General features: G+C 43.2%; 1 protein-coding gene across 3 annotated transcripts in view; it reads right to left on the bottom strand.

Annotated features, from left to right (window-relative positions):
- STARD13 (StAR related lipid transfer domain containing 13) overlaps positions 1-15,194 on the bottom strand; it is a 282,314-nt gene that overhangs the window by 112,320 nt on the left and 154,800 nt on the right. Inside the window, exon 1 of one of the 3 annotated variants that reach the window (XM_064716220.1) lies at positions 1,001-1,274. The exons of the other annotated variants lie outside the window; for them this stretch is intronic. Coding sequence (XP_064572290.1) covers positions 1,001-1,169 — 169 coding nt within the window. The 5' untranslated portion in view covers positions 1,170-1,274. Of the gene's footprint in view, positions 1-1,000; positions 1,275-15,194 lie in introns of those variants that run through there. 3 annotated transcript variants of the gene reach the window in all.

Here is a 15,194-nt window from a genome sequence, read left to right as displayed (position 1 = left end):
GATATTTGCCAGATATGAAAGTGAATGATGTCATCTCCATACCTGCCCCTAGCAGAATCAAACACCTTTTTGCAAGCCGTCCAGAAAGTGGCTTTTATCATCAGAAATTATTTTTTTTAATGTGACATTTTTCTGCATGTAGGACCACATCCACTTTGGAAACCAGTGCTCTTGAAAACAGGATTCCATACAAAACCATGATCAATACAAAACTGTGTATTGATTTGCTTTTTAATCCAGAAAAATTGGTACAGTTGGTTAGGGTTTTTATCTTTGCATTAGCCATTGTGAAGATGATTTTAAATTGTGTGCACAGGCCAAAGGATTTGTTCTGGGGCCAATCTAGCTTCAGTGCAATGGACAGCTAAATTTGCATTTAGCTTCAGTGCCATAGACAGACATTCAGAAAAAACCAAATCGCTACATTTGTAATGACTGCTTAGATAACTGCTTAAGCAGCTGTGGAAAGCCTAGTCAGCAATTATTTTTAAGGATATGTGACAGATTTTCTAATGCCCTGACAGTTACACACACTTGCTCCCAAAGGATGTTATCCCAGTTGACTTCTTCCAGTCGCACTGGACTTCTGCTTCTTTTTTAATTGGGCGACCACCTATTCTTCTTTTGTGGGTTACCATGGGCAGGTCTGACCTGTAGCAACCAGAGCAGATGGGCTGGTGCCAGTAACTGCTCAGACAGTCACACAAGACGAAGTTCAGCACCTAAGATACCACAGTAGTTTATGATTAAAAGGTAATTTAGTTAAATGGCTAATCATGCACTAGCATGTGTCTCCTGGTGGTCGGTGCATGTGTGTATGTGTGCAAACAGAGAGCTATGAATGACTATTTCAAACCCTGTCTCTAGCCACATTAATTTGGAATAGAGACAGGAAACGAGCCTGAAAGATGAGGCATTAAAACCTGTTCTCTTACGAAAGAGCAGAGCTGCAGCCCCTGCGCCAGCGCCGGGCTGCGGAGCGCTGCTGCCAGCAACTCACCTTGTTGAATCTTCGTCACCAGCTGGTGACGGGCAAGAATCCTGCTGGTCCTGTACGGAGGGCGCCGGGCGGCCGGATCGCAGCGCCACAAGAGCTCCTGGCCCTCGGGGGACACCGCGTTCAGGTACAGGCAGGCGGTGCCCGCGGCCCGGGGCACCTGCTTCAGCATCGCCGCTGCCCCGATCGGAGCCGGCCAAGGAGAGCAGGGACGCTCCAAGCCCCAGGGAGCTGCGAGGAGCGAGCGCTTTGAACGCCAAAGGAGTGCCAAGACCTACTACAGCTCGGGATTCCGGCTCTCCCACATGATCCGCGCGGGCCAATCGCTCCAGCACAGCAGCCTGGGAAGTGAGCCTGTGGAGCGGGACAGACAGCCTGCCCCAGCCCGGCACACAACCCCAGCCCCAGCCCCGCACAGCCTGCCCCAGACCGGCACACAACCACAACCCCAGCCCCGCACAGCCTTTCCCAGCCCCAACCCCAGCCCCAGCTCCAGCCTGTCCCGGTCAGCACGCACAGCCTGCCCCAGCCCGTCCCGACCCAGCACAGCCTGCCCCAGCCGCAGCTCCAGCCAGTCCCGATCCAGTCCCGCACAGCCTGCCCGAGCCCCGCACAGCCTTTCCCAGCCCCAGCCCCAGCCCCAGCCTGTCCCGGCAGCTCCCCGGCTGGCCGGAGTTTACCCAAGCACGGAGCGGCTGCACCGGGCCGCTTCAGAAAGCAAAGAAGAAATAGTTGAAGACGTTCGAAAATGCGTGTTTTAGAGTATTCAGAGCTGCCGAAAACCTTTTTCTCCTCTACTCTACGCTGCCCAGCTGTTGACTCATCTCTGGAGATGATGCCCTCACTTTTCTAAAAAATCATACCCCTGTTTGCCAAGAAAAAAGTCCGTTTATGGAAGGGCTGTCTGAATCTCCAAAACCGCACGGTACAAGGAGCACTGGAACAAGCGAAGCCCTTGGGATGAAAAAAATTCAACAACACCTAGCAGCAGCCACTCAGCATAAACAAAACCCAAGAGTCCCTAACATTAATGCTACCAAGAACTGGTCACAGCCTGGAAGAGGGAAAGGGGATGGAGATGTTCTCTGTTATTCATCTTTTTTGTTGTTGTTTTTTTTGTTTTTAACAGACAGAGGGGCATGTGTTTTCATTCTATCCTCACATATCAACCACTGAGTTAGCAGAAGATGCTATTTCTTTAATTAATCATATGGAAACAGAACATTGCCACTTTTATCAGCAGGAGGGCAGCAAATCTGAGTGAAAATATACTGAAAATGCCCTCCTAGTAAAATAATTTTTCATTATATTCTAAAATACAAATATTTTGTATTAATACACCCCTAGTGTGTGCTGATTTCTAATAATTATGGGAAATGAGGGATTTCTAAGAATCCCAGGTCAGGAATGATGCTGCCACATCCATGCCCCTTCCCAAGAGACCAGTGTCAAGCTGGGTGCGGCAGCTGACAGCACTGTTGGAGTGGCTGCAAGCCCCAGGCAGCAAGGGCTCAGCCCCATCCCAACTCAGGGGGGATTTGAGCTCCCAGAACTCTACCTGGACATTCATCTGCAGTGACATTATTGTCTGTGTCCTGTTCCCCAGCCTTAAGGCCAACAATATCTCACGACATGCCACGGTACAATGGAGCTCTCCTCGCACTCCCTGCCTCACAGGTGCTCACCAGGACAGGGCCATCAGGTGGCACTGCCTGGGACCTGCCTCCTCACAGAGGACAGGGCAGGTATAGTCACTAAACGTGAGAGGGGGAAGGACAGCTCTTGTTCACAACTATTCATTAAAATTTTGCTCCATGAAAACCCCCTTAGGACATGGTTTCACTGCGATGCGATCTGCTCTCATTACACCTTATGAATTTTATTCCTCATCAATATGAGACTTGTGCAGTGCCATAAAATGGAGAAATATAATTCTAGGTATTAGAAACTTAAAATGAATGCTGTAGACTGGAAGCCTTCATTACCTGTTATAACCTTTAACAGCACCTGCAGGGTCTGTACGTGCTGCTTTTTGCTCCAAGTATGCCTGCATGGCCTTCTCTGAGGCTCTAAGCAGAAACCTCAAACTCAAGAGCAAAGACACAGCATCACAATCATTTACACTCCCAAACAGGGCTGGGCACTGGCAGCCAGGCATAGGACTGACCAGTCTCCTTTCTGCCTTGCTGTGCAAAGAGGAGAGGCAGGATTGCTTCACAGGTGTGAGCAGAGAGAGCCTCAACAGCAGGGAAGAGATGACTCCCATTCCTACCCCAGCTTACCAAGCCAGTGTCAGTCACTCTGCTGCCATCTTTTCAGAATAAATATCCCAGAGACTCTCAAACGTCAATGACAGGCACAGTGTTTATCCAAAGAGACATTACCTCCATGCAGGGAAATTCGTATTTGATTAATCTACAGTTCTTTGATCTAATTCTATTTTTAAAATGCCATTGCTAATGTAAAGCAAGTATTAACATTTAATACTACTCTGCTTAAATATTCAAAAGGATTTCTTTTTCCGTTGGAAAATGCATTGACTTTTTCAGCTAATGGGATTCTGTGTTCTTCCTTGCAATACTTCCAAACTCTAGGAAGCAGTTTGAGAGAAATGTAATGCTTCAAAAGCCAGTCCAAAGAAACAAAGACCACAGCAAGAGCCTAAGTAAGGTGTATATACTAGTGAACACATTCCTAAGGGATCAGCAAACCCAGTTATATGCTTGTAACAGACAGCGGACTACCAGCCTCAGTGCCCCCTGGCTGCCCATCCCTTCCCATGTCCTCACCAAGGAGAAAGGCAGCAGGGCAGAGCTGCCCTGCCAGCTTCCCAGCCACTCATCTCAGAGGTCACAAAGGACAGGATAAGAAGCCTCTGTTGCTGAATGATGACTTTCCTCTCAGACACCAGGGTCCAAACACAACTTCAGAGCCAGAGGGTTGCCCCAGGCTCAGTGCTGACTAGTGCTGCCTGTGCTGAGGCTGAATTCTTTGGCTTCAGTCCAGTACTTGCATAGTAGTCAAATAAAACAAGAAACAACAAGAGTTAGCTGGTCTTGTGGTGCGTGTTTGAAAGCTCCTGTGCTTGAAGTTGAGCATGGCGAAAGAAAGAAGTAGCCCTCCTTGCATACTTTTAAAATGACTGTATCCTTGTTTGGTGACTGCCTTGACACTCACTGTTTGTTTTCAAAAATGTGTCATTCAGACAAGGAAACTCCTTTGGCCATCAACCTCTCAGACAAGATGTACTAGAGAGGTCTAAGTTGTTATATAATAGCACTAATTAATATTTCAGTCTCAGTCTACAGACTGTTTCTGGAATAGTTAATAGAGCAACACTGAACTTCATGCTAATGCATCTCATAAAAGCACTTCAAAATAAAAGCTTCCCTGTGCATTTTACAAGGAAATGTAAAGGGAGGGAGTTCCCTCCCATTTTACAATACACCTGAAATTGCTGCCAGTCTTGACAGAAGCATAGCCCATGAGATGACAACCCAACCCCATGCTCCCATGTTGTGACTGATCCATGCAGGAAAGGAGATTTCTTCATAAAAACATGTCTGGAATTAGTGGGTTTTTAAAAAAACTAATCAGAAATGTCCACACTGATATCTGTAGTGTAATAACCACATGTCACATGTAAAGTGACAATCAGTAACTTGATGGATACTGAAATACTACAGGATATCAGGAATCTTTAACTGAAGCCTTATTCATATAGCACAGCGCTTCTGACGACTGCATGGACTTAGTATAACTGGCAGTCAGCTCAAGGAGTCATACTCCTTCCTCTCTATGCATTCACAGGCAGAACTGTAACACTTCATTTCTGTTAATTGATTTTTATGTCTCTCTGACACCTTTTCTCCCTGAAATGGCATTTGGTGAGAGAAAGGGATTAACTATTGGCAGGAGAAGTTGCCCCAGGGCTACTCATAGATACTGCAGTATCTCAAGCAGTACTGGAAATCTGCTTCCATTTCACTGCGAGTAGAGTGCTGACATCAGCTGGAGAAAACAACACAATGTACTCTAGAAATGCCAAAATATATTTGATAACAAACTACTTTAATAATCTACTTATGACTGGCTTATCTGGGCAAGAAAATAGACACCACCTTGGCCTTAGAGAGGTGTGCTTCTCCAGGAGGCAGTGCTTCAGGGGGGTAGTTGAGGATAAATTGAGATGAACATCTATTTTCCATTTGCATTACTATAAAAAATATAAATAAAGATATAAATAAAGATATAAATAAAGATGGAAATAAAGATACAAATAAAAATATAAATATAAATAGTAAGCTGATTTTATAGTCAGGAGTGCTGATTTACATCTTAGAATGCACACCTCCCAGTGAGCTGTGAAATATGTCTGTGATTTTGTACCTGGCATGGAGTTCTCCAGGCTGGGATTGAACCTGCTGTTCTCACACAGTAATCAGCCACTTGATCTTCCCGAAGTGACCCATTTCCCTTTCATTGTTAGTTGCACTTATCTCGTTATTTCACATCAAAATTTTAATGGCAACTTGACAGCCTCTCTTCATTAGAAAGCACTGGTTCTATGAGAACAAAACAGTTTCCTATCCACTAGAGGAGCACATTTGTTATTAACATTAGTGACATGTAGTTAGAAGCAGGAAACTCTTGTTTTCAAGTCACAGAAGAAAAAAACTCAGGCATGTGCTTTCAACTTTCTGATCTCTGGACTCCCTTCTATAATTCTGCAGGTAGAAGAATAGTTCAATTTGCTGGATTATCGCCTAACTTCAACACCTTATATATGCAATATATCCTGGATACTGAAGTCCTATCCACACATCCCTATCCTATCCATACATTATGTATTTCTTACCTGCCTCTGCCTTTAGAAATGCCTGCACAGCAGCTCATGTACTAAGTACAGGCAGTTTCTCCTTTCTCAAATTCAAGAAGAGAAAAACTTCACATGTGCGGAAGCCAAAGCTGTGTTTAAGATGAAGCTGTCACTTACTTCACGTTTTGAACTCTATCTCTGGGACCAGGACTTTTAAAAGCAGAAGTTCATTGCCTGCTGTTTAGGATAAATGTTTTATGTTTGAACACAGACCTTTGTTTGAGAGTTGTTTGCTGGGATTACTGCAGGCTGCAAACTCATACAGGGCATGAAGCAGCAGGGAGTCTAGAGCAGCCAGAAATGCTTCCCTCTGGCTCAGAGGCACTTTCTGACTTTCTTCCTGAGGCTGTGCTGGGGCACTGAGGCTCTGCAGCTCATCTGGGGCAAAAGGAAAATAGTTGATGTGAGATTTCTGCATGGCCAGGAAGCAAGAAGGAGACGGCTAATAGCCGCACGGAATTACAACAGAGGATTGTTTCACTACAGAGCCCGATACTGATGTGCTCTGGAGGAAAGTCAGCTGCTGTGTCAACTGTCTGATAGTGAGTTTTAAAAATGAACAGGGCTTCTTAAGCATGAGAGAGGCTTACACACCCTTGAAGATAAACTTCAAACCAGGAGATGAGGCTTCTGAAGAGTACATCATATCCGTTTCTTTTCTTCCAGTGTCCCCATTCCAGCATCAGAGGACAATCCATTCGCATTTTAAGACTCACGTGTTCAATGAATAGTACTGCTACATAAAATACCTCCTGATTACAAGAACATCAGAAGCCTGGCCACAGCACAGAAGCAGAAGATTAGAAATTATGTGCAGGAGCACAACAGTAGTACATTTAGGGAGCAAAAGGATGGCAGGGAGGTGACTAACCAGCCACCCAGGCAAACTTATGGAAAGGACACATGCAAAAAGCCAGGAAGATGAGGGTCAAGGCAAGAAAGTATGATTCATCTCATCAGTTCTCCTGTAGAGGTGCTCAGGATGTTAAATAAAAGGAAAATGAATAGTAACTGATTTGATAAAGGCTCCTCTAAGATCCTCTACAAAGCAATCATAAAGAACCTCAGCTATCACAGAGAAAAAGGAAAAGACCACTTGTGGTTTAATGACAGCTTAAAGACAGGAAACAAAAGGAGTAATAAATAATCTATGTCCCCAGTGGGATAAGGTTCCCAGAGGATTCACACAGACATTAGTGTTGGAACTTGTTTTGTCCACTATCCATACATGGGTTTTATAATGGGACTGGATAATCAGCTGGCAAAATATAATAGTGATACCAAAGTAGTCTGTCAGTCAAAAGAGAAATTGGTTGTATGCACTACAATATTGATTGAGAAGGCATTAAAATTTAAGCTTTTGAAGGCTGATAAATGTACAGGACAAAAACCACCCTAGAGGTAACACAGAGCACAGTGATGAGATTTAATGGGGCTGTTATTCTAAGGAAACAGGTCTTGGATAGGTTTATGAAAACCCAATACAAGTGGTCAGTAGGAACAAAAAAATAGCAAAGTGGATTTTAAAGCTTTTTGGAAAAGTAATTGAGTGCAAACCAACAAACATGGTTGTGCTATTACAAATGTCTGTTCACCCTTTGGTAATTATGAGGTCTTTTCTCACAGTGGATAAAGTTGGGAATGGTAAGTAGGGGTAGGTTCAAAATGAATGAACATAAATAGTTCTCCATATATGTATAGCTGACCCCTGGAAGTCATTGTTTGAGGATACTGTGGTTGCCAGAAGTTAGCAGCATTCAAAAAAGGATAAAATCCCTGGAAGAAAAATTCAGCAAGGGCCATTAAGCACAAAATTCCAGCTTGTGGCTCAGGACCTTCTTGAACCAGGTGGGTGCAGGTAGGATATACAACATGTACAAAATCACTACATACCTTTCCCAGTATTATTTTTCCAAAAATAGCTGCATCTGCCCACTGACCAACTGGCCATGATACTGGGTTGGTCTGACCTGTGGCCACCCCACTGGGGCTGCTCTGAGCAGCAGTGGCCAGTCTGTATTCTCACCTGAGCTAACCAGATGTACCACCCCACAGCCTATGTAAATGTGGGCTCCTAACAGCACTCCCAGTGCAGAAACGCATCGAAATAACTGCTCCTGTGGTCTATGGCTGCAGCCTGCAGAATGACAGTATTTCCCTGGGCTCAGCCTCTCCGTGCCCTCCTGTCACATTTGCTGGTGAAGTGTAACCTCCTGGTCTGTTGGCCACAATGTTGGGCTCAGAGGATGTGACCTCTCTGTCCCTCCTGCTCTCCCAGGGGCTTAGAAGGGACCGGGAGCTCCTAGATGGTTGGTAAGATCACTGGAAGGGGTCAGTTGTTTCATCCAGTGCCTGACTGCTAATTTAGGCATTATGGTCTCACTCTTGTTCAATTTTTAAACATTTTTCCTCAGTCAAACCACACCTGCACATGAATAGAGACTCCATTGGCCTTAGCTGAACTCTTCACAAGCCAGGAATAGCCAGCATCCCACACTGTGTAAAGTCCCTAAAGACAGTGGTTCTCCACAGTAAATTAAGGAAAAAAACACAACAGCTGGGTAATAGAGTTCAAAAGAGAGGAAGACATTTCAGGTGGCAGACCTCCTCTGCTAAAGTATTTGGAGAGGATTATGACAGAAATGAGCTACAAGTAGTTTCAACTTAGTGCAACTCCATATGCTAAATCTATACACAAGTTCCTGTGGGTTCAGAGGAACTCTGTAAATACATTTAAGTAGTGGTGGGCTTACACACATCCTAATCTCACAGTCTCACTAACAAAGTGTTTGGATAACACACTGATAATGTAAGGAAGTGTTTAGATAAACTTAGTTCCTTATAGTTATCCAAATACATTGTAAATCCCCACACAGCCCTACTGCTGGTGTCACTCCGTCACAGACAAACATTCCTATCTGAGCTGAAAGTTCATGCCTTTGCAGACTTCAGGTAAGGGCTTTGCTATTCATTTTCTTTTCAACAGGACTCCAGTACTATCATGATCAAATAGGCAAGAGATGAAATATTCAGGTTTTGATCTGGTTTTGCCAGAAGTTTTTCCCTCTCTCTGGGCTAGAGAACCGATGCCAAAGTTAGATTTCGTAAAAGTTTTTAAAAAGCAACAAGGCAGAACAGAATAATTCTTGGCAACACTATTTCAAATACAGCAGCAGGGGACTGGTGTCTGGGAACATGAAATTCTCCAGGCTCCTTGAAATCAATGAATACTTGTTGCATGATTTCAGTCTCTGGCCCAGTAAGGCAGACAGACACGATGGTTAGGGCACAGGACCTGTGGCAGTGAGTTGCTGGAAGACTTCAGGGAAGTTGTATAACCTGTCTCTGTACACCAGTTTCCTGACTGATAACAGTAATCTTTGCCTTTCTTAACTATTTTGGTACCTATATGTAAAAAAAAAGGAAATACAATTTTGTAGGAAGATTTATTTTCCTTACAAGAAATATCAGTCCACTAGAGGCAGACTAAAATCTACTGTAACTGCATGAGCTAAGGGGAAAATAAAAACCCTTTAAAATGATCTTACACCTGTAGGGGATTCCTTCAGATGAGACACTTATTGCCTAAACTTGCAGATAGCCAGATATTTCCCAATGTGTTATTAAATGCATGTTGTCAGATCTTATTGGCTCTGTGTAACAAGGATGTAGTGCTGTACATGTGGCTCTGCAGAGCAGTGTGCACCAACCAGTAAGCTGAGCCTGGACTCTAGGGCTGGACTGCAGCCTTGCATGGAAGGAAGTGGGATACATACAAAGTATTTTGTTCACAGACAGTTGGAATTCCTCCTTTTTTATTCTACAGTCCCCAGGCCATCACCACCAGGACAGCCACTAGGCACAGCAAAGCCATCCCTTGGCTGGTTCCTCTTCCTGGAGACCCAGAAAAGCTGGGGCTTTGGCTGATGCCCGAGGGAGGCTTAGGTTATGGTGGGGTGGCAATTGTTCCTGGAGAGGGATGTCCTCTGCAGAGCCTGCTGACCTGTTCTGCCTCTCCCATCTCCCCAGTGAAGCAAACCGAATTAAGCCTTGTGGCAGCCACTGTCCCTGCCACACCGGCAGTGTGGGGACATCTGGCCTGACACGTGGCAGGTCTGTGCTGCTGCTGCAAGGGTGAGTGGGGGCACTGAATACAGAGCTGAGCTCTGTCCCCACAATGTCTGGGAATGGGCCTGCCCATACCCTGCACAACAGGGTGCACACAACATTTTCTTCACTCCCCTAGGTCACAGAGCCAGACCAAAGGTCCAGTACAAAACCCATCATGGATGAGCAGAGAATCTGGTCACTGTCCCAGCATTAAGGCTGAGCCACCACCTCACAGCAAGCGTGACCAACACACCTGCACACTTATCTGGCTGCATAATATCAGCAAGATTATGTGTGTCTGATTAGCAACCTCACAAATAAAGAAGCTGAGGGAATATGAGACATGCATGCATCACTTATTCCTTACCCAAAGCTAGAATTTAGCACAATCCACAGCAAGTGTTCTGTACAGCCCCATCTGTTTGATGCAGAAAGAATGATGCCTATAACTTTTAATCCCAAATTATTTCTTTCTTCCTATCATAAAATTTTGGAGTATAACCTACACATATGTATTTTTTTAATTAAAAAATAATAAAAAAACCCCTAAAATCCCCCAAATAATTCTTGGCAGAACTTTCACAATAAAACAGTAGTGGGACAGTTTACAATATTGATATTTATAAACTGGACAAGTCCCTGGACAGGATTTTCTGTCTTCTAGCAACCAGCTGCTCTATGCTGAATATAAGCATTTCATTTTTAGACTGCATATTTCTTGCATACTTCTTTTCAATCACATTTCACACTGTGCTAAATACACACCACAGAGCTGATGTGTCTCACTGGATAATGCTGCAGGTTGTTGTTTTTTTTACAGAGTGGAAACCTACCAAATAGCAGGACCAACAGAGAGTAGAGAGCTTCACAGAGCTCCTTTTCCAGCCGCCTTGCTGCTCCTTCTAAAAAAGGGTAGGCAGCCTGCAGCTCTCTTTCCCCATAGCCTGACTTTGGACAATGCTTCCAGTGTACAGGAAGGGCCAGAAAAATCCTAGAACCTTCAGCAGTGCAGGCAAGATGAACTATTTTCCAGCAAACATTCCTCCTTCTCTTCCAGTCTCCAATACAGGTGTACTTCCTTTCTCCCCTAGCTCACACACTCCCTTGCACACCCTCCTCCAGCAGCCACTTACCAAGATTCTTCCTCTGTTGATTCCCCCTCTGCTCGAAATAGGCACACCAAGAGAGTTGGTTGATAAGTTCCATTCCAGCTGAGAATTTCTTTTTACTCTCTCAATTACAGAGTGATGAAAATATTGCTGTCTGCTCTCATGTTTATCCTGGCATCCTATCACATCCTTCTCACAGGCTTTCTCCCTGTCCCACTGTCTAAATATACAACTCTGTTTCAAATCAGCCTCACGGTGTTCCTCATTTGTTGTTGTCTACTTAAGGTGTTGCTCCATGTTTATGGAATGCAGTTTTACTGGAAAAATTCCTTGGCCAAAACCTTCAAAAGGAACTACTCATCTTGGATCTATTTTCCAATGCACTTGAAAAGCACTGACTTTCTGGGAAGGTTGGTTTCCTCAGTCTGGACATTAGACCTCTTTGAAGTATCTCAGTTGGGCAACAAAATATTGCAAAACTGAAATTGCACCTGACCTGTGAAGAAGGTTTGTCCTCTTTATGTTTCCCAATATTTTTTGCCTCTTGTTCCATCAGATTTTGACAGGCAAGTGCTGTTCTTAGCTATAAGAACATGAAATTAAGGCAAAACTGGGTCCTGAAGGAAGTTTCAAGGTCATGATGTTGTGGAGTTCTTTTGCTCCAAGCCAGAATTCAATGTATACCCTGTAAGTGCTCAGGATTAGCACGTATGTAGCTGAGACTGGAATTGGCATTAAAGTACTTTGTATGTACTCTCTTCTTGAATTGCAAAAGAATGAAGCAGAGATTCACGTATTTCAGTCTTTATTTTTTCTCCTTTTATGTCCTGAGGAGCTTATGAAAAATAATATGCTCACTGGTTTCTAATATGTTACCAAACCTAATAGGTTGGATGATAAATTAAAACCAAATGGAGTTCTGAATGTTTTGCTTTCAAGCCTGTATTGCTTTGAAAATAAACTTTGTTCCCACTTTGCTCAGATTAGTGGCACTTCACTTTGCTCACACTAGTGACACAGAGGCAACTCTGACCATGACACCTGGAAATGACATGAAAATAACTTTTTAAAATAGCAATTGTGATGTGAGGGATTACACGTCTGCAGAACATTTCAAACGGGAAACGGTCGGCGTGTCTCACAAGCTTAGGTGTAGCTGAGCTAGGAAGTGCACAGTCACATCATAAACCTCCCTTTTACTTTGCTCCTAATTGGCAGCCCTGCTAACAACATCAACAAAGAACTATTTACTGAAACCTGGAAGCTAAGAGGTCATACCATAAATTTGTCATGTTGTTATACTCTTTCCTAAGCATTCACTAGCAGCTGTTGAGAAAAACAGGATACCTGAGCCTTGATGGACTTTTGTGCTAAGGACACAGAGAAATAAATATTCATACATCAAATAACTATCTACTAGTTTGAAAAGTGAGCTTCAGAATGCACTTTAAAACATGCATAATGAATTCTGTATGGCTGCTGCCCCTGTTGCTCAGCTAAACCTGTTAGGGTTCACAAGTAAAATCAAGCAGCTTTTATTACAATGAATTCAGAATGTCTTCTAAAGATGTGTAATTCACATTGTGTAAATCTGCCTCCCCAGAATAAACTGGGAATGAAGAAATACATTTATGCAAGGTTTAGGTACACTGGCAGTTTACTGTCAGAACACGTGCCTTTAAGCACATACACAAGTGCCACTGAAGTCTCAGGTGCCTCATCAGCTCCATCTCCTGCTTTGCTGACTTGAGCAGGTACTTTAAAATGAAGCCAGAAATGTTATGAGCTGCAATCTCTAAAATTAAACTTCTCCAGTGCTAGTGGCTCACTGATTTCCATATCAAAGGCACTTAGGTGGCAGCTGAAGAGATGGCTTTTCCCAGTCTGTCACTGCAAGAAGGTCTTTGGTGCTGTCACTTGGCTAGGATTATGGCAAGAAATAAGCACCACCGTTGGGCAATTCATTCCCCTTGTCTCACACATCTATTTCAGGATGACAGGACTGGCTTTCAGAGGTTCCTATTTCTGTCTTGACTGTAAAGAACCTGGTGTGACTAGCTCAATCCTTTTAGAAGGCATCCCCACTAGACTCACTGCTTTCAAGTCAGGGCAGATGCTTTTCACTCAGTATGTTATTTATAACATGAATCAAGACTGTGTGGATATAGCATAAAATAGAGCCTGCATTCTGAAGACTAAAAGAAGCGTAAGTGGAAAAGGAATGAATATTTCTTTTCTAAAGTATTTCTGTCAGTTGGCACAGCTCCGTTGACTTGGCTGCTACATTCCCATTTGGGATCCAGCCTTATTCTGGATTTCAAGCTGAAGCTATGCTCCCACAGGGCTGACAGATACAGCCGTGGCTGTGCCACAGGTACATCAGTGGCTGTGTCACACAACTTGGGAAGCCAGAGAAATGCCAACACGGACTGTATTCACACCTTCATTGGCAAGACAAGTCTAAGGATGCTGTCCCTGGGATAGGAGCCTGCCTCTACTATTTCACTAGCAGGGTCTGCATAGAGAATGGCTGAAAACAGTTATGTGCTAAGAAACCCAGGGAAGAATTAAATGCTAACTTCTTCCTACTCGTTATTTCCTACTTATGTTGTTGCTGAGTGTTTCATCCCTGCAATTGTGTGAACATGTATGTTTTAGTCAGGCATCTACTGGCATAACTGAGATGAGGCTTCCGGTGTAAAACAATGCCCTCTATTAAAGAAATAAGTCATCAAATAAGGGCATCTATAAATAGAAGGGGCTGTAAAAACAAATAGGGGAAAGCATCTGGTTTGCAGCATCTTTGCACAATTTGCAGTAGCTAAATCTGGAGTCAATTAATGACCTGTTTATTTTCCAAAAATTCAGTAAAATGCCTTGGCAAAAACTTAATCTGTCTCTGGAGAACATCTTACTTCCTTCCATATGTTGCCCGATCTGTCACAGCAATAAACTTCTTCCCAGTTTGAAGATGCCTAATGATTGCACCAACTGATGCTTTCCATAAAAGAAGAGATAATGGTTCCAGCCCTCTACAAGCCACAATCCTCCCTTAAGAGAAAGCAACGCAAAGGAATACCAGAGCAAGTGAGTGCCCTGTGTTACAACCACTGTTGTGACCTAGAATCCAGAGATTTAAAACAGTTCCTACCTACAATTCATCCCAGCTGTTTTATAATCCCTCTGAATTTGATAGTTTCTTTAAAATTCTGCCATGCCACGATTAACGTATATGCCTTGGCTTTGTAAACACTTGTCCTGCTGTCCTTGTTTTTTAGGGTGCCTTCCAAAGAAACAGCTTAGGCCGTTTAGTAACTACGCATGTTTATGGTTTTATATAAAACAAACCAGATGTTTCAGAGTCAATTTTATTTGGTGTTGTCTTGTCTAATCTAGATTCTGAAATGTATTTGTCCTCTCTTTGAAACAGATTAGGTATAGTATCTTCTGTTGTATTATATGTTGGAAATATGGATGTTCTGGTAACTTCCTCTTTCTGATGAACTCATATATCCAACCATACTGATTTAACAGATAATCTTTTTTAAAAGAATCTACTGTTGGTTTTGAAGTTAAATATAACAAAACAGACTAGTCCACATGATTCGAATATTTAATAATTTAAATTTATACTGCATTTAAGTGCTCTGCTGAAATCAGACCATAATCAAATTATCAGTTTGGTTCTGAAACAAAAGCACTTGGAGCTGTTAGGGATAGGCAGAGACTGCAAATGTAATTACAAAAATACTTATCTGCCAAGCTGATATAAAACTATGTTTCTGATTCTCTGTGGACTAATGTTTCTTTATGTTCAGGAGTGATGGAGTGGGTCAGGTCAGGATGATGAGTGGATCAAGCCATCCTTATATCAGAATTCAGGGTGTTTCTGTTGATTTTAGAGAAGTTCTTAATTTTCCTAAAAGTGACTGGCAGGAAAACACATGATCCAAATCTTTAGCTGATAATGAAGCTGTAAAAGTTTCTTCCCAGGAAAGAAACTGGGCAAGTCCCAAACACCTCACCATGTGGCAGAAATTCATGCAGAGTCTCAATGTATGTATGTATGTTGGGTTATGCACATTAAGGGTCAGTACTG

Source organism: Zonotrichia leucophrys, chromosome 1 (assembly GCF_028769735.1).
Source record: "Zonotrichia leucophrys gambelii isolate GWCS_2022_RI chromosome 1, RI_Zleu_2.0, whole genome shotgun sequence".
Lineage (NCBI taxonomy): Eukaryota > Metazoa > Chordata > Aves > Passeriformes > Passerellidae > Zonotrichia > Zonotrichia leucophrys.
The sequence above is the reverse complement of the archived record's forward strand: the minus strand, read 5'-3'. Positions and strand labels throughout refer to the sequence as shown.